Source organism: Balearica regulorum, chromosome 2 (assembly GCF_011004875.1).
Source record: "Balearica regulorum gibbericeps isolate bBalReg1 chromosome 2, bBalReg1.pri, whole genome shotgun sequence".
NCBI lineage: Eukaryota > Metazoa > Chordata > Aves > Gruiformes > Gruidae > Balearica > Balearica regulorum.
Window position 1 is genome coordinate 108,686,049 of NC_046185.1, and position 18,768 is coordinate 108,704,816.

Consider the following 18,768-nt stretch of genomic DNA (forward strand, 5'->3'; position numbering starts at 1 on the left):
AGGGGGACAGCCTGCTTCACCATGGTCTTCACCACCGGCTGCAGGGGGATCTCTGCTCCGGCACCTGGAGCACCTCCTGCCCCTCCTTCTGCACTGACCTTGGTGTCTGCAGAGTTTCTTACATCTTCTCACTCCTCTCTCTGCCTGCAAAAGCTCTCCCTAGGTTGTTTTTGTCCCTTCTTAAATATGTTATCACAGAGGTGCTACTACTGTCACTGATTGGCTTGGCCTTGGCCAGCGGTGGGTCCCTCTTGGAGCCGGCTGGCATTGGCTCTATCAGACACAGCAGCTAGCTCTAGCAGCTTCTCGCAGAAGCCAACCTGCTAGTCCCCCCGCTACCAAAACTTTGCCACACAAACCCAATACACAAACCAACCCCAAAACAAAATGACCAGTCAAAACCTATATTAAGACAATCTTGATAAGTTTATGCCAATCATCACAAAATTAAGTCATGCCCAAACAGAAATTCCTCTTGAAATACGGAGCATTACCTTGCATGCTCATTTATATATTTTTAAAGGATCCAATTCTTTATTCCCTCCATGAAGTTCTGTGATTCCTAAAACAGGACTAAAAGAATAAGCAGCTGTACAATATGATTTTTTGTCTTCATTTATTTTATGCTTTCTTTTATTTTTTTATTGTCTTCTATTCAGCTCAGAAGACAGAACCATTAATTTCCTTATAAACACCACTCAAACATCTAAGTGCTTCATGTACATTAATTAGTGTATCTTACAAGCTCAGCTATGAAGTGAGGAGTGCCATCATCATCATTTAGCACATTAATAGCTGCAGTACAGAAAAATTAAGGTGAATGTAGCCATTAATATATGTCATAAATTTTGGGGTCCACCAAGGAAGGGATCCTGTGGAACTTCCTTACATTTACCACCACATAGATCTACTGCGCACTGTACAAAATAATTATTCATCTGAGATATCCTTTCAGAATCAGTAGTGTCTGGGCAAGTAATTAGGTATTGCTATTTCTGTATGCAAAAGGACAACTTAAATTTTGGCTCTTTCAAATTTTTGATGGCTGTATTTTGCAGTAATATTTCTTACAGCCCAGTTGTTTTTTTCTTTGATTTTCATTCCATTATGGGTATTTATTATAGGATTTTATATAGACTTATTCAGATGGCAACCGTGTAGATACTACTAATGATTTTTTTTTTCTTTGTAGCAAAAATATCTTTTTTTATGAGGATGTACAAAAATTTCTTATTTTCATAGGCTCTCTCATAATGGGTCATCTTTTCTCTGTTCATTTATTACTACTCTATAACTGAATGATAGTCTTTAACATCTGCCATCAGTGAATAAATGGATTGTCCATAAAATGACGAGACCAAAAAAAGTCTTATTATGTTAGCTGATAGGTATTGTTTACTTTTAAGCTTGATGCTATGAAATATTTTACCAATAAGTACAAAACTACAAACCAAGTGCTAAATATTTAATTCATTGATTTTCAAAACTTCCTTGAGAGCTCTTGTGTCCTTTCCTGACTTCTAAAGTTTTATTAACCAAAAATAGGCTGTGCTGTGGGTGACAGCTATGGCTGGGAAAGAAACTGGACACTCAATTTCCAACGGGAAATATGTCAAAAGTAAAGGAAGATTTTTAAATTCTTAGAAATCTGAAAAATTGAAGGGGTCCCTGTCTGTTGTAGGAAGCAAGTTATTTCAGTGATCACATTTACAGGAAAATGACTGGTGTGTGTAATCTTACTGATAGAGGATGGGTATCTTCTTCCCCAGAAAAATCACATATGGTTGGACAATTTTTTTTAACATGCTAATAACTGAGTAACAGATTAGTGATGCAAAATTGATTACTTTCTTTCCTAGCAGCAGATGTTCCATGATTTCAGCATATCTATTGTGGATGAAGAGGGCCCAATTCTACTGTTTTGGTATTCTTGTGAAACTTTAAATCAACTGTTCATTTGGTCACTATCAAAGAAACATTTAAACTAAACTTCAGTGTAACCTAGACACTCAGAGGACTTTACTACCTAATGTTTTCTTTCAGAACAGAACTTTCATAGCATGTGAGAGAGATGTAATACAATAATTTTCTTTTTCTTCTTCTTTCCCTTAGGCATTTCCTGGAAATACAAACTCTGATAGTGTGGTCCGGCATGATTTACAACATCCAGTTATTGCTCGCTATGTACGGATAGTTCCTTTGGACTGGAATGGTGAGGGCCAAATTGGTTTAAGAATTGAAGTCTACGGCTGCTCCTATTGTAAGTTTTTCCATGAACATCTTTTTTTTCCTCCCCCCTAAATAAATACTAGTTTTGGATCTCACATTAAATCTAAATTTCAAGTACTTTTTGCTTAGATAGATTAAGATGTTCCAGGATTGCTAATTATATTGCCCAGGGCTTCATGAAATATTTATTGTAACCTTAACTCTGAGTTGCTAGATTGTTCTTCTCTGGAAGATGCAACATTGGAATTCACAACACAGCTTTGAAGTTGCTCCTTTTGATCTTCATGGGGTTTTTTGCAGAGACTTTTACTATTAGATAAGCTTGAACAGGCCAGTTGAGGAAAAGATAGTATTCAGACAAATGTCGTGTTGGAGCTTGAGGGAAACAACTTGGAAACAGGACATAATTCATGGCCTGGTGCTGGAGATAAAATTAGAGCAAATAAGTGAGAATTCTATCAGAATAGCTCAGGTTGTCTAAATATGTGACATATTTTTCAGGATTTTTTCATTTAGTATTTGAATATGACTTTAGAATTTCTTTTGAAATCCAGATGACCAATGGTACAAATATTTCTGAAGTTAACAGCAGAACTGATTATGTTTTAAGAAAAGCAAGGGTAGTTTCAAAATGCCCTTCATTGAATTCAGTCCAACGCTTAAAGAAGGTTTACAAACCTGCAGAAAATTGTCTGATGTCCTATTTCTAAGTATGTATTTTTTATGTAGTATCCTGCCTTTGTTTACATTTTAGCTGGAAGGAGCTACTTGAGATTTGTCTTTTAATAACCACGTGTTAGAATAAGGTAAGGAGCACACATCTGGAAGTCTCATCCATTGACTTCACTGGGTGACTTAAGGCATATGTAAGCCCTTTGCCATCCTAACTAGCAAAAAGGAAAAACACTTTGTGATGTCAGTAGTTGTTTTGATTTGGATGGATAGTCAAAAGGCTATATACTTTCATTTAGCACCATTAAGAACCACAAATAATAGAGTTTTGGTATTGTTTTTCCTATTTCTATGCAATGAATTAAAGCCTGATTTTAAAAAATGTATTTGAAACCACAGAGAATTTCCCAGCAGCTGCAGTAACTTAGCTGAGAAATCAAATCAAACTCACTGTGGTGCTGGTGCTGCTGTGCTGAGAGCATGCATGGGTGTTAGATACATTTGTAAAAAGACAACAGCGTATCAGTTACCTGAGGAACAGTGGGTTATTCTAAAGTTGATTGTTATTCAAAGAGAAACTGAGCTGCTGAAGTTTTAGGTATCACTGTGATCATTGAGTACATGACTCTTAATAAACCATCATAATGCTAAAATGTTTTACATGCTGTTTTAAGTATACCAAACACTACAGCATGGTTGATTTTGCAGCATGATAAATACTCACCTTTAAGTGTACCTCCTTGCTTCTATATCAAATGCAAATTCGGGTGTTTGATACAAGAAACCAATATCTAGTTTACTGTGAAATATGACTCTCTTTAACAGAAAAAATGTAGCAGAATCAAACAATAAACCCCATCATCTTTGCTGCAATATTTACAGGTAAAAGTAGTATTTTTTTGATGACATGGATAGACAAAATACTGTAGGTAGATGACAGGATGTTTTAAGAGGCTTAAAGTAAATGTGAGAAAAAGTAAAACACAGCTTGTTGACAAAATGATTTCAGTTATTTGATGAAAAGTTGCTTGCTTGACAGACTTTTGGAAGAGAATAAAAAGCATCTGCCAAGGAAACAATGTTTGGAACTATGAAAATACTGATAAAATGTGTCTTCACAGAAGAACTGAGGTGGCCAAACATTGTAATTTTACTGAGAGAGTATTGCTGCTCTGTTTGTTTTAGAAGTGATTTCAATAATTGTTGTGGGCTTTTTAATATAACATCAATAATAATATTTTACATTTTAATGCGTATAGGGACTTCTCTTTCAAAAACTCTCCTAAAATGCAGTGGGGCTTTTACATACAGGAATTGGGCTGTCCCCAAAATGCTATCATTGGCTAGCAGCAGAGCAGTTGAGAAGAAAAACTAAAAACTCACAGTATTAAGAGGGAGGAAGGCAGCCCTTTGTTATGACTACTGGAACAAGGGAGTAGTGTGTACAAATTCCCAACTTGTCATCAAATGTGTCATTTGGAGACAGGTATATAATGCTACATCGTTCCATGCAGACGTATCCTTTGGCAGTGGCAAAGTTTTTAACCTTACCGATTACAAGTGCATATGTTTGCATATAAATATAAGCACTGTCATTAACCAGTGTGATTTGCAGATTAATCCTGCTGTCATTGAAGGAATTGACCATTTAGATAATCAGTCATTTTCAAAGCCTGATTAAAAGATAGGCTTCTAGTCAAATCTGCCCCAAATTTTGGAAACATTACCTAAATAAAAAGGCTGTCCAATATATTCCAATCATGTTTTTCTTTAAATTTATTGATTCATATTGATATTATTTTATTTAGGTATTCTAGAGAGCATGTTTCCAGATATAAAAATTGGGTATTTTCTCTCAGTGCAAGCAAGGTTTAATTGGGAAGACATGCAGTTAATGACTACAAAAACTCACATTACTGCAACCTGGTCATTAGTCTCAGAGTATTAAGAAAAATACTTCCCCATATTGAACTGCTTATTCAAAAGTCAGGTCATTAATTGCCATATTTTCTGGTTCCTATTTTGTTTGGGTATGCCTATAAGAGATACATTTAAATTTTTGTACCAGAGGTGAAATCCATGTTCTTCCTTACCCAGCAAATTAAACAAGAAGTGTGATTTCCAGAGAGCGATTAGGGCTCACATCTGTTCCCTGGAGAAGTTCACAGCATTACCAAATCTTCTTTCAATTTGGTTTTGTTTTCCTTGAAGTTTGAAATCTGGGCTGTCATTGAAACTGCATCTTTGTATTTTGTGTAGATGAGATCTGTGGGCTTGTCTTCTAACAGAAGAGCTCATGGAAATCGCTGGAAAAGAATTAGGGCCTCACTCTACAACAAGATTCAGAATGAACTTGTATTTTTATTGATGAATAAATGGTGACATTGAATTTAGAAAAAAATATTCATTTTCTATAGGGCAAAACTGACTATGTCTTATTAAAAAAAGTATTAAAATTAGGTAAATAACTTGCTTAATGACTATCTTAATAGAGGAGTTGCATGAGAAAAACAAACTTGGAGAACAACAAATAGACTATTCTGTAATATAAACAATATTTTTTTTTAGTCAATGGGAGTGTTAGCTTTTATTTTAAAATTATCTATTTCATACACTGTAAAGGGGAAAAGGGTTTTTACACTTGCAGTGACATCATTTATCAAAAAGCAAGTCATAGAGAAGAAAGCCGTATAAGCAAAGGCAAAATATCCACCAAATCAGTTAAGTCAAAAATGATGGCAAATTTTTATTCGTGCTCTTTTGGAGACAGAAAGCAAAGACACGTGACATATATCTTCCATCATGTCCACGTTCATGAATTTTTGAGACAGGCAGCAAAGACATGGCATCTGGAGGCTGTGACATCTACAATATAGTACATTTTACTACTGATTCATGAGATCGCAATAAGCTCCTGCAGGATCATTGCCATATGAATAGTTCCCTTAATCTCCATCCTGTGGCAGGTGAATGCCTACAAAAATTGTAACAGTGATACTATTGCGTAGTCTTTGGCTATGCTTTTCAAGATAACTGTATGAGGCCTTCTGGGTGCTGAAATCCTATGAGTTGAAAGCACTCACTGATACCTTTGTTCACAGAAGTTTGGTTGTTTTTATATGGCTGCATTGATGTTCTGCGTCTAAACTGTACATCTGAATCTTTTTGATGCAATTATACATCTGATGGTAAGAATTTTCAAATTACAAACGATCCACTTCTGAACTGTAGAATATACTTGAGAAAAAGTCTCTTGGAGATGGCAGAAAGTCCTGCAAATACTCAATGTACACAAGGCAAATAGGTAGCAGGAACAATGATAAAGCTCCATGAGTGGCCACAAACTAAGCTGTTTCCATGCATTGACCAGCTCTGTTTGCGAATACTTAGGAAGCTGTGGAACTGAACAAATGTCACTTGAGCTGTGTTTGCCGATCTGTTCATCTGAGTTATTAGCTATGCTACTTGTATGGTGCTATGTCAGATGTTAGTGTTTCAGTTTCCTGATGGGTGACTGATTTTTTGGGGGAGGGAGGGAAAAGAAGGAAAAATATTAACCACAGACCTTAGAGTTTTATGAAATAATGATGTTTGCATGGAAAACATTTATTGTCCAGAGAGTAAAGTGAACAAAACCTTATGTCATGTAAACATGTTACCAGAACAAAAACAAGGTTTGGAGATGCTGTTAAGGGATGAGCCAAGTGAATGTTTGCAAGAACTGATTAGGAAGTATTGAAGTGCTAAAAACTATGGGCTGAACAGATCTTTTGGGTAGTCGTTGGTGTAGTTAATCCCGTCTGCCTGCAGTGACTTTAACTTAAGTCATTGTTTCCTTTGGCCGTGAATTCCACATTCGGCTATATTAATTTTTAGGAAATTTTCTGTGATACTTATTTAAAATCTCCTTTGCTTGGTTTCATGCTATTGGCAGTAACTAACTATCCATCTCTCATTTGCTGTCTCACATGATTGACACACATACTTAATGAGAGACCTCCATCCTGTCCAGAATCATCTATTGCATCCAGCATCAAAGGGACTATTTAAGGAAGATGAGAAAGATGCTATTACTTCCCTTTTGTGGAATCTGATCAGGTTTCACTTGGCCGGATTCAGTAGTATACCCTGGACATTTTGTTTTACCAACATAACATAAAAAAAAAAAAAAGAGAAGTATGAGCCTTGAAGTGTCATGATTGCTATTGGAACAACCTGTGCTGAATAAATATAGCTCTATACATATATAAACACAGGCATACATATTTCTGCTATTACACTTTCGGTACTTATGTGAATATTCATCTAAATGGTGAAGATACTAATGTAGTCCGGTAATCTGCATAAATGATTCCCTGCCTGTTCTTATGATATTTTATTACTAATGATAAATGTGCCACTAAGTTGTCTGGTCAGACTTTTCTGACCATCTAAGTGGTGGAACTGCATAAAAATATTAACTGGCAAAAAGGAAGAATAATTTTAAAGTGTCTATTTTGTGAAATCATGTTATCATATTTCTAGCAATTCTGTTAAATCACTGTAAGTAACAGTGCTTCGAATATACAGGGATTTTAATCTGGGGGAAAAGCCACAGAATGGAAACCATCATTTAGCAGACGTCCCTGTGAACTGGGAAGCTTTGCTTGTGACAGTGGATGGGCCAGTTAGGAGTTCTGCTAAACAGCCAACCTTTTTCCCCTTTTCTCTTAAATTTCAGTATTTTTATACTGGGTAGTTCTATACCTGTTTAGGTCTATGTGTTTGATTTTTAGCCATCATCTTCACAGCTCAGCAGCTACCAACATAGCTTGGATATTCTCTTTCTGACATCAAAGGTGCATGGTTGAATACTCACATCTAAACTATGGAGAGTGAGGGAAATGAACTGTTGAACTTTTTCTTTGCAAACTCTGTTTGAATATGTGCTCTATTTATAAGCTTGCTTCTTTGTTAGCATATTTTCTAGTTTTTTGACATGCAGGATAGGGTTTTTTTTTCCTTAAGGGTCATGAAAATTGATACCTTTTATCCTCCATATATTCTCAGGTCATGGTAGTCTTTAAACAGTAGAGTTTTGCAATTTAAGACCAAAAATGCCATCTTTCTTTATAAGCATTCTCAGTACAGATTGTTTTCCTCCATACCCTCTCCAGAAAGAGATGGTTGTGATTGCTCCTACATACATGTTTGTATATTTTGGCATGAAAGTAACTGAGAACAGGCTTCAGTCCATTTATTACCTTTGGTTGTTACCAGTAACAAATATAGGTCTATTTTGGTAGCAGGTATTACTTAAAATTTCAAACATCTATTTCAAGCATTTGAAATACATATATATATATAAAAAGATTTAGCATTTGTTTAGTGCTAAAAGACTTAGTTCTAAAATCAGAAGATTCAGGGTGAAATAAAAAAAATAAAAAATTCCAAATACTTTATTGTTGAATGTTAATTCTTTTTTTCTAAATGGAATATTTCAGAAAGATTTGACATAAAATGAGTTTGTGGTAAAAAAAGTCTTAAGATCCTATCCTTATGTTTTATTCTTTACCTTTTCATTAATCTGATGCAATACAAATTTTTTTTCTTTAAACTTTTTAAAACTGGCAGTAAACTGAAAAGTCCATTGTTTTTCCATTTCTAGCTGTAACGATGTTAATGGTAAGATATTCTCAAGCACCACAGCTTTGAGAACTGCAACAACCATGTGTATTCAGGTTCATTTGTTACCTGCCAATGAATGTATAATCAGTAAGAGGAAAACAAGTATTTTATATGAATACATGCCCCACCAGCTTGTTCAATTGTATTCCCAGGGAGTTTTCAATTACACTTGAACATTTTTTTTAATCCTTCAGCATTTCCTTTAGAAGGATGTATGTAGCTGGTTCATTTAAAAAAGCTCTTTTATAACTTTTTTTTTTTTCTGTGGATTGGAGAAAAACGTGTCCCTGCTAAATAATAATGATAACAGTAACTGTTGTTTTTCTGAACTCTCTATTGCTGGATATATGTAACCATGCAAGAATCCTTGCTTTTATGTCAAGGAAAGGAAAAAAAAAAACCCAAAACCCAAAGTAATATTTCTTGTGGAGAAAATTTTGGAAATGTGTACCATTCTGGCTCAAAACCAGGTAGAAGACAAGTTGAAAGAGCTCAAAGTATACATAATTACAGTAGAGTTGTGGTCCTGTAGACAGGTCTCCTATTATGCTTCCTTTAATTCCAACTGAAAAAGAGACTGAAGATGTCTATGGCTGGAGAGATGGACTTGCCAGAAAAAGCTCACGTGAGGCTCTAGGTCTACTAACTTCCATGTACAATAGATATGACCTGCAAACAGCTTACAGTGTGTATTTTTATACATCAAAGTTAGAGAGCTGGAGGGAAAAGGGGAGTGAAAGAAGAGAACTTGCAGATGAGAAAAGTTTTCTTTTGTTTTTTTTTTTCCCAGCTTTGTAGCTCAGACATAGAAGTATATTTATCTACATGTTGCTCTTTAGAGAAATATCCAAACGGATAACTCAGCTGCTTGTGTTGTTTTCGAAGCTTTCTTTTGAAGAGGCTGGCAAATTAGTTCATAAGGGCTACATCCTAACTGTGTGCAGAGATTCTGTTACTAGTAACAGTAAGAGATTGATTTGACGTTTGAGTGACTCCCGAAGTCAGATGAAGAACACTGTCTAGCTCCACCTAGAAGTCAGAACAGCAATTTAAAATCTCTAGAGGCTTTCTTGGTTGGTTAAGGGGTTTTTGGCACGTAAAAATACATGGAGCAAGATTAGTTAGATGCAAAGTCCATAGTATTAAGGCACCGCTAAACTGGATTCCTACTTCATAGGTTGAGCTTGGGAAAACTGTACCTTTATTTTGCACAGACCAGACCTTTTCTAGAAATAGAAAATTAGATTACAGGACTTGTGTAGGACTCATAGCAGTGGCTTTTCTGTTTTATCACACTTCAGTGATTTAGTTAATTTATTTAGCATTTTCAGCTGGAACAGATGCAGAATCACTGAATGCTGGGACCAGAACCTCTTATTAACATCATTTGTTACAGTGCATCCTTTGTGTCATGTTCCATGGGAACTTCTTATTGTGGTCACCATCCCTGCTTTCACACTAGTGCTGCATCTGCTAGGGCTAGGTCTGCCTAGAGGTCAGCCAGCACTTTAAAATGAGGTTCAGTAAAGTCAGTTTTCAACGGAAGCCATTTTTAAGAAGGCAAAATATCTGAAAGAAAAAAGTTACTTGATTGAGAATGGGGAACAATAAATGTGAAATTGGCTTTCCTCATCTAAAATTTGAGTGATAGTTTTACTTACTGTAGACTTATTTTAAGGGGAAAAAAAAAAAAAAAAGAAATGCCTTTTGTGAATTCCTAACCATTAGGAAAAAACTTGTTCCTAAAACATAAATTTTAATTCTAATTTGGAGATCTAGAGAATTGTTTTCCAGTTTAAATAAAAAAAAACCCAACCAACCCTCCCCCACAAGTATCCTTTTTAACTTATATAATTTTGCTGTTTCTTCTAAGTGAAGAACATCTCTGTTTGTATTTATTATCTGTAGAAGTAGGTCAGTCAATGCTCAGAAGCAATTCACTGCTGTCACGGAAGTAATTTGACTATAACCTGTTACAACACTTCAGAACTAGTCCAAAGTTACTGGCTTAGTTTTTCAGTGAATCATGGGTGAAATACAAGCCCCGAAGATCTTGTTAAATACTTTGTGCTCAAATGAGAGCGAGTCAAGTGAAAATGACAGCTCTTTTGTGATATTCATGATGCTGTGTCTTACACATGATTTGTCACAAACATTCTAAGTTTAGGCACTAGTTAATCTCCAGGGTGTCCCAGAGGTACGCTTGGAATCGTTCATTTTCAAATTACGAGGCAGATGAAATCAGTAGTGGCAATTTTGTGCCCCATTTCAGAGGTGTATTTCCAATATGGACACAATGATTTTATTTTGGCTTTGAGAGCAGAATGACTTTAAGGCAGCTTTGCCATGGAGCCATTTACCATGTATATCATTGCTTTTAAGACTCAGAAGCTATAAATGAAATACCATCATAAAGTGTATAAACGTGTATCTTAAACACGTTGGTAACCTTCAACTCTCATATTCTGGGAGTGGCAATGTGTCAGAAATGTTGTTACTCCCTTTTTTAAGGCCTTAACATTGATTTGGTGGGGGGTTTTGGGGGTGGGGGGTTTTGTTTGTTTGTTTGCTTTGTTGGGTTTTTTCAGACTGTTTAGCGTGAAAGCAGAAAGATACATTTTGTGAACATTCTTGTTCGTCACTGATTGTGTTAGCCAAATACATCTGACTATTACAGCAAATAGGAAACATTTAGACGCACAGTGTAACCAGTACTCAGTATATTAGGATAGGATAGAATAGTTCAGCTGGAAGGCACCTACAGCCATGAAGTCCAACTGTGTGACCACTTCAGGACTGACCGAAAGTTAAAGCACGTTATTAAGGGTGTTATCTTCCCTATAGAAGACGATGATTAGCAGGAGCAAGACAAAGGCTGCAATCACTTTCAAGAAAGATCTCAAGGGTGAAGGCCAAAGGAGGAAAAGAGCTACTGAAGTGCAAAGACAAAGATGGTCAAGCACACAAAACCATTCAGGACTTCTTTCCAGGAGGATGACCTCACCATCAGCAGAGTAGTAGCCACTGTCCCTTGGGGCATTGTAAGGGTTGGGGGGGAAACCTGTCTGCTCTCCACGTCTCTGCAGAGTTCATGCAGAGGGAAGCAAACCTCTCTCTTTAAACTCGGGCGTCCCCACATCCAAAGGAATGGACATGGCATAAATGCTGTTCTTGGCATCGTGTGAACGTGCAGATTACTGTAGGGGGCCTGCCTTGGGGCCAATGCCCTAAAGGCCTGCCTTCCTTCCTTCCTTCGAAGGATGCTAGGCGGAGGGGCGGCGGGCAGGGCTGCGCGTGGGGGGCCCCGTCACCCCCATGTCACAGTGCCGCTACCCGGCAACGCAGCAGTCACAATGCCCCGGGTCAGGATAAAAGGGAGCATCCTCCCATGCGCCACTGCCAGAGCTGGCCCAGAGCAGGACGAGGCTGATGGAGGTTCCTGAGGAGCGCTGCAGAGCTGGCCGTCCTCATCCCCTGCGGAGCCAGGGGCAGCAGCAAGTAAAGAAATGGGATGCAGAGATGTCGCCAGGGGTCCCAGAGCAGGCGTGGGAGGGCTTCTTGTCCCCAGAGGAGATCAGGCCAGGGGCCTTTTGCCCCTGAGATGGCTCCAGGCTGAGGGCTGAGAATTAGGGCTTGGGCATCTAGCTCCTGGGAGGCGTGGCCAGCCTACCTGTGGGAGGAGGAGGAGGAGAAGGCCGGTCTTGCTCAGGTGCTCAGGGAATAGCCGATCGCCAGCACTGCTGGGGTCAGGAAGGAATTTTCCCCCGGGGCAGATTGGCACTGGTCCCCGGGGGTTTTTTGCCTTCCTCTGCAGCACTGCGCGGGACCGCTTGTTGTCAGGGCTCCTCTGCTCCATTTTGGCTGGGTCACTGCCTGCTGCTCACGCCTGCCCCACGAAGATGGCCTCTCGTGCCCTGCAGCTGGGGGGAGGCAGGCTTTTTTTGCCCCCAGTGGGCTAGCAAGCGTCGCTGGGGGTTTTTTGCCTGCCTCTGCAGCACTGAGCAGTGGCCCCTTGCCAGGCCTGCTTTGGGCCCCTTTGGCCAGGTGCCTGCTGCTCATGCTCCACGAAAGTGGCCCTCGTGCCCCGCATCTGGGGAGAGGAAGCTTTCTAGACTCCCCGGGCGGGCCCCAAGGGAGGCCCGCGGGGGTGTCTTCTTCTCCTCTGTGGCACTGAGCACAGCCCCTTGTCAGGGCTCCATTTCCCCAGGGCTTCTTGCTTGGGCAAAACAGCCGGCGCTTGGAAGGGCTCCAGCCTTGCTGCAGCAATACACGTGCAGGGCAGGCACGAGAGCCCTTTTCCCGCAGCGCTGGCCAAGAAGGACAGTGGCGGAGCAAGTTTTGGAAGGCCAAAAGGATGCTTATCATCGGCCGGTGTCATACTTTGGAAAATACCCCACGGTTCCACCCACCTCCTCTTCTTCTTCTTCTTGTTTGTTTGTGTGTGGTGGGTACCGCTGCTCCTAGTTCAAGTTCTCACTCTTCAGGGACCAGGGACTGCTTGGCCTGTATTCCTGCTGCTGCTTTCTGTGGCTCTGTGGCTTTTGTTTGCCATAAAGTAACATGAAAAAACATAAAATACCAAAGTATAATGAAACATGACATGACATAACATACTACAAAATAACACAACCATACACAACAGAACCAAACATAACATAACCATAACCATAACATCACATTACATAGCATTACATAATTACATAACAACAACAAACATAAAACTTAAGAAAAAATTTGAGGAAGGAAAAAAGAGAAGAGAAGAGAAGAAGAAGAGAAGAGAAGAGAAGAGAAGAGAAGAGAAGAGAAGAGAAGAGAAGAGAAGAGAAGAGAAGAGAAGAGAAGAGAAGAGAAGAGAAGAGAAGAGAAGAGAAGAAAAAAAGAAAAGAAAAGAAAAGAAAAGAAAAGAAAAGAAAAGAAAAGAAAAGAAAAGAAAAGAAAAGAAAAGAAAAGAAAAGAAAAGAAAAGAAAAGAAAAGAAAAGAAAAGAGAAAAAAGAAAAGAAAAGGAGAAAACAGAAAAAAGAAAAGAAAAGAGAAAAGCAAAGAAGAAAATAAATGAAAAAAGAAAAAAGAAAAGAAAAGAGAAAAGAGAAAAAAATAGAAAAGCAAAGAAGAAAAGAAAGAGAAAAGAAAAGACAAAAGAAAGGAAAAGAAAAGAAAAGAAAAGAAAAGAAAAGAAAAGAAAAGAAAAGAAAAGAAAAGAAAAGAAAAGAAAAGAAAAGAAAAGAAAAGAAAAGAGAAAAGAAAAGAAAGAAAAAAGAAAAGAAAAGAAAAGAAAAGAAAAGAAAAGAAAAGAAAAGAAAAGAAAAGAAAAGAAAAGAAAAGAAAAGAAAAGAAAAGAAAAGAAAAGAAAAGAAAAGAAAAGAAAGAGAAAAAAGAAAAGAAAAGAGAAAAGAGAAAAAAAAGAAAAGAAGAATTCTCATATGTATAAAGTAAGGTAAGAGAAGATACCATTACATAATACAAAACAACCTTAAATAAATAAACAACCTAACGAACAGAAGAGAACATAAGAGGAAAGCCATGAAAAGTCAAGAGAAGAATAGAAAAGGATTCCAAAAAATAACGTAGCATCATGTAAGCTAATGTACCATAGAATAACAGAAAGAGCAAAGCAGACCAGAGCAGAGCTAAGCAAAGCAAAAAAAAAAAGGAAAAGCAAAGGAAAAGTAAAGCAAGGAAAAGCAAAGTAAAGAAAGGAAAAACAAGGAAAAGCAAAGAAAGGCACAGAAAAGCAAAACAAAGCAAAGGAAAAGAAAGGCAACGCAAGGCAAGGCAAGCAAAGCAAAGCAAAGCAAAAGCAAAAAAAAAAAAAAGGAAAAGCAAAGGAAAAGCAAAGAAAAGCAAAGCACAGAAAAGGAAAGGAAAGCAAAGGAAAGCAAAGGAAAGCAAAGCAAAGCGAGAAGAGAATTCTCGTCTGTATAGAGTAAGAGAAGATAACGTTACATAATACAAAAGAACCCAAAAGAGATAAACAACATAACAAACAGAACAGAACATGAAAGGAAAGCCGTGAAAAGTCAAGAAAAGAAAAGAGAATAGAAAAGGATTCAGAGAAATAACATAGCATCACGTAAGGTAATGTACCATAGAATAACAGAAATAGCAAAGCAGAGCGAAGCAAAGCAAGGAAAAGCAAAGGAAAAGGAAAGGAAAAGCAAAGGAAAAGCAAAGGAAAAGCAAAGCAAAGGAAAATGGAAAGCAAAGAAAAGGAAAGGAAAGAAAAGAAAAAAAGAGGAAAATGAAAGAAAAGGAAAGGGAAAGGGAAAGGGAAAGGGAAAGGGAAAGGGAAAGGGAAAGGGAAAGGGGAAAGGGGAAAGGGGAAAGGGGAAAGGGGAAAGGGGAAAGGGGAAAGGGAAGGAAAGGGAAGGAAAGGGAAGGAAAGGGAAGGAAAGGGAAGGAAAGGGAAGGAAAGGGAAGGAAAGGGAAGGAAAGGGAAGGAAAGGGAAGGAAAGGGAAGGAAAGGGAAGGAAAGGGAAGGAAAGGAAAGGAGGAAGAATTCTCATATGTATAAAGGTAAGAGAAGATAACATTACATAATACAAAACAACCTAAAAGAAATAAACAACATAACAAACAGAACAGTACATAAAAGGAAAGCCATGAAAAGTCGAGAAAAGAATAGAAAAGGATTCCGAAAAGTAACGTAGCATCACGTAAGGTAATGTACCATAGAATAACAGAAGAAGCAAAGCAAGGAAAAGCAAAGGAAAAGCAAAGGAAAAACAAAGGGAAAACAAAGGAAAAGCAAAGCAAAGGAAAACAAAGGAAAGCAAAGTAAAAATGAAAAGAAACGAAAAAGAAACGGAAAGAGAAGAGAAGAGAAGGGAATGGAAGGGAAGGGAAGAAAAAGAAAAAGAAAAAGACAAAGAAAAAGACAAAAAGAAAAAGAAAAAGAAAAAGAAGAAAAAAGAAAAGAAAGGATTGTCTTACATATAAAGTAACATAAGAGAAGATACTATACCATACCATACCATACCATACCATACAAAAGGAAAGGAAAGGAAAGGAAAGAAATAGATGCAAAGAAAAGGAAAAGCAAAGCAAAGCAAAGAAAGAACAGAAATGAACATTATTATTATGCAGAATTATTATATAATATTACGTAGTATAAAATAATGTAAAATAAACAACATAATGAACAGAACGGAATGGAAAAAGAAAAGAAAAGGAAGAAAGAAAAGAAAAGAGAAAAATAAGAAAAAGAAAAAAGAGAGAAAAGAAAAAAGAAAAAAGAAAAGGAAAGGAAAATAAAAAGGAAAGAAGAGAAGGATTCAGAAAAAGAACATAGCATCATGTCAAGTAATATAACATAGAATAACAGAAAAAACAAAAGCAAAGGAAAGCAAAGCAAAGAGAAAATAATAGACAAGAGAAATGGATTGCGTAAATGTACGTAACATAACATATAACATAACATATAACATAACATATAACATATATCACATATATCACATATATCACATATATAACGTAACATGACAGATCATAACATGGCATAACATTACATAACATAACTTAGCATAGCATGACATAACATGACATCTCGTAACATAACATAAAATTTCATAACAATAAAATAGAAAAGAATTAAAATAAATAAACTAGAATAAAGACAATTGTGATTTGTGATCTTGAAAGCGTTTTTGGTACTGAATACCCCCTGGAATTTCAGGCAAATGATGGTCTCGTCGTTGTTTGACTTCTAGCAAGCACAGGGAATAGGATAGGATAGGATAGGATAGGATAGGATAGGATAGGATGGAATAGACCAGACCAGACCAGACCAGACCAGACCTACAACGACCATCTCGTCCAAGTGCCCGAGCACTTCAGGGCTGACCAAAGTTCAAGCACGGCACTAAGGGCGCTGTGCAAATGCCTCTGCAACACTGGCCGGCGTGGGGCACGGAGCACCCCGCTGGGAAGCCTGTTCCAGGGTTTGGCAACCCCCTCGGGAAAGAAATGCTTCTGCGTGTCACGTCTGACCCTCCCCTGACGGTCGCAGCTCGGAGCCATTCCCCCGCGCCCCGGCCCTGGGTCCCAGGGAGAAGAGAGCAGCACCTCCCTCTGCGCTTCCCCTCCGCAGGAAGCTGGAGAGAGCAGTGAGGTCGCCCTGCAGCCCCCTTCTCTCCAAACTAGACAAGCCCAGAGTCCTCAGCCGCTCCTCAGAGGACATGCCTGCCAGCCCCTTCGCCACCTTGCTTTGGTGGCCGCCTTGAGACGCTTTCAAGTACTTCCACATCCTTTTGAAAGGCTGGGGCCCAGAACCGCACACAGTACTTCAGGTGAGGCTGCACCAAGGCTAAATACAGTGTGATAATCCCCTCGTTTGACTTGCTGGGTGCTGCTGCATTTGCTGCACCCCAGGATGCCGTTTCCCCTCTTGGCTGCCAGGGCACACTGCTGACTCCTGTCGAGCTTCCTGTCAACCAGCACCCCCAGAGCCCTTTCTACAGGGCTGCTCTCCAGCCACTCCAGTTTTGACTCATGCCTGGCGTTACTCCATCCCAGGTGCAGAATCCAGCTTTTGTTCTTGTTCAGTTTCTTAAAGACTGACCAGCACACATGGACTCCTAAGCCCTCAAAAGCGGATTCCCAGGGTACTCTGCTAATTAGCACCCTGAATCGTGTAAAGTTTGCTTGCCTGAGGTCCAGGGTAGCAGCTCTGCTAAACTTTTTCCTCATTAAACCAAAAACTTTAAACTCAGCCATGATCACTGCAGCCGAGAGAGCCACCTACTGTCACATCTGCCATGAGTCCTTCTGTATTCACAAATAACAAGTCTAGGAGGGCTTCTTTACTTGTTGGCTCATTGACTACTTGTAAGAAATTATCTTCCACAAACTTCAGGAATTTCCGAGACTTGCTTGTCACAGCAGTTTGATATCCCAGTTGATGTCTGGAAAGTCAAAATCTCCCATAAGGACAAGGCCTACTGATCCAGAGATTTCTCCAAATTTCTCTTAATGGCTTAGAGAAAAACTTATCAGGGCTACCAGCTTCTCTGGGTGATCAATAGTAGGCACACACAGTGATACCTGCTTCATTTTCCATCCCCCTGATCCTCATCCAAAGGCTCTCAACTACTTCATCCCTAACGACAAGGGCTGTACAGCCAAACCTCTCCCTTACATACACTGCGTCTCCTCCACCTCACCTGCCCTACTTATGCCTCCTGAGCAGCCTGCAGCCCTCCATCCTGGCACTCCACTCGTGGGACTCATTCGACCACGTCTCACTAATACCAATGACATCAGAGCTCTGGGAACAGACCAGCGCTTTCATTTCATCCTGTTTGTTTCTCATACTGCGTGTGTTCGTCTATAGGCATTTCAGATGTGCTTCTAAACCCTTAGTGCTCCCCGGAGCAGTGTAAATGTTTCCATTAGCATTGCCACCCTCAGACAATGCCGTGCCAGCCCTTGGCTTACCTTCAACTCTTCTGACAGTATCCCCATCCCAAGAGAGCACACTTTCTCTCCAGCCTCTCCTGAAGGCACAACTAACTGGAGAATGAGACAAAGGTACCTACAGTGTGCCACTGGCGTTTATCCAGTCCAACAGTTCTCATAACTGCTAAAGGTCCGTAGTGAAATAAGCAGTCAGACGATCTTCCGGGCCTGTTTCATGTACCAGTGAATTTTACTAAAAGATAACAAATTTTTGGCTTGAATAAGCAACCCCCTAGATTCAATGGCTTCAGTTATAATGGTGTCAGATATCACATAAACTTTCTGAGATTGGATTCTTTGCTGCTCTTCTTTTAGTCTAAGCATTTCTAAGGCTGTCACAAGAAGTTATTCACAAATGGTAAGAAAAGTGTACGACATAGTGTGTGTGGTAAAATATTATCTCTATTCACATGCACCCCTTTTTATTAGAAGATTTGGAAAAATGTTTTAAGCTCCATGATGCTGGAGCACTTCTCATACTGTTCTGAGCTGCACAGCAAAACAATGGAATACTGAATATTTTTCTGTTGACTATTGTTCAAGTTGTATATAATTACTTTTGAGTATGGTTTCATCTGGATCTTTAGCTGGCTTCATGAATTGCTCATTGAATAGAGAACTTGTACAGAGATCACTTAATAAATGCGTATTTGTACTTGATGGAGATTGAGGTGAAGGAAAATCCTTTAAAGAACAATAGTTTTCATTTTTTATGTATTATACATCAGAGATTAGTAAAACCTGTA

General features: G+C 38.7%; 1 protein-coding gene across 2 annotated transcripts in view; it reads left to right on the forward strand.

Annotated features, from left to right (window-relative positions):
* Positions 1 to 18,768, forward strand: part of CNTNAP2 (contactin associated protein 2) — a 1,224,243-nt gene that overhangs the window by 532,779 nt on the left and 672,696 nt on the right. For both annotated transcript variants that reach the window (XM_075745282.1, XM_075745283.1), the window contains exon 4: positions 2,113 to 2,260. In XM_075745282.1, the coding sequence (XP_075601397.1) occupies positions 2,113 to 2,260 (148 nt within the window). The remainder of the gene's footprint in view (positions 1 to 2,112; positions 2,261 to 18,768) is intronic.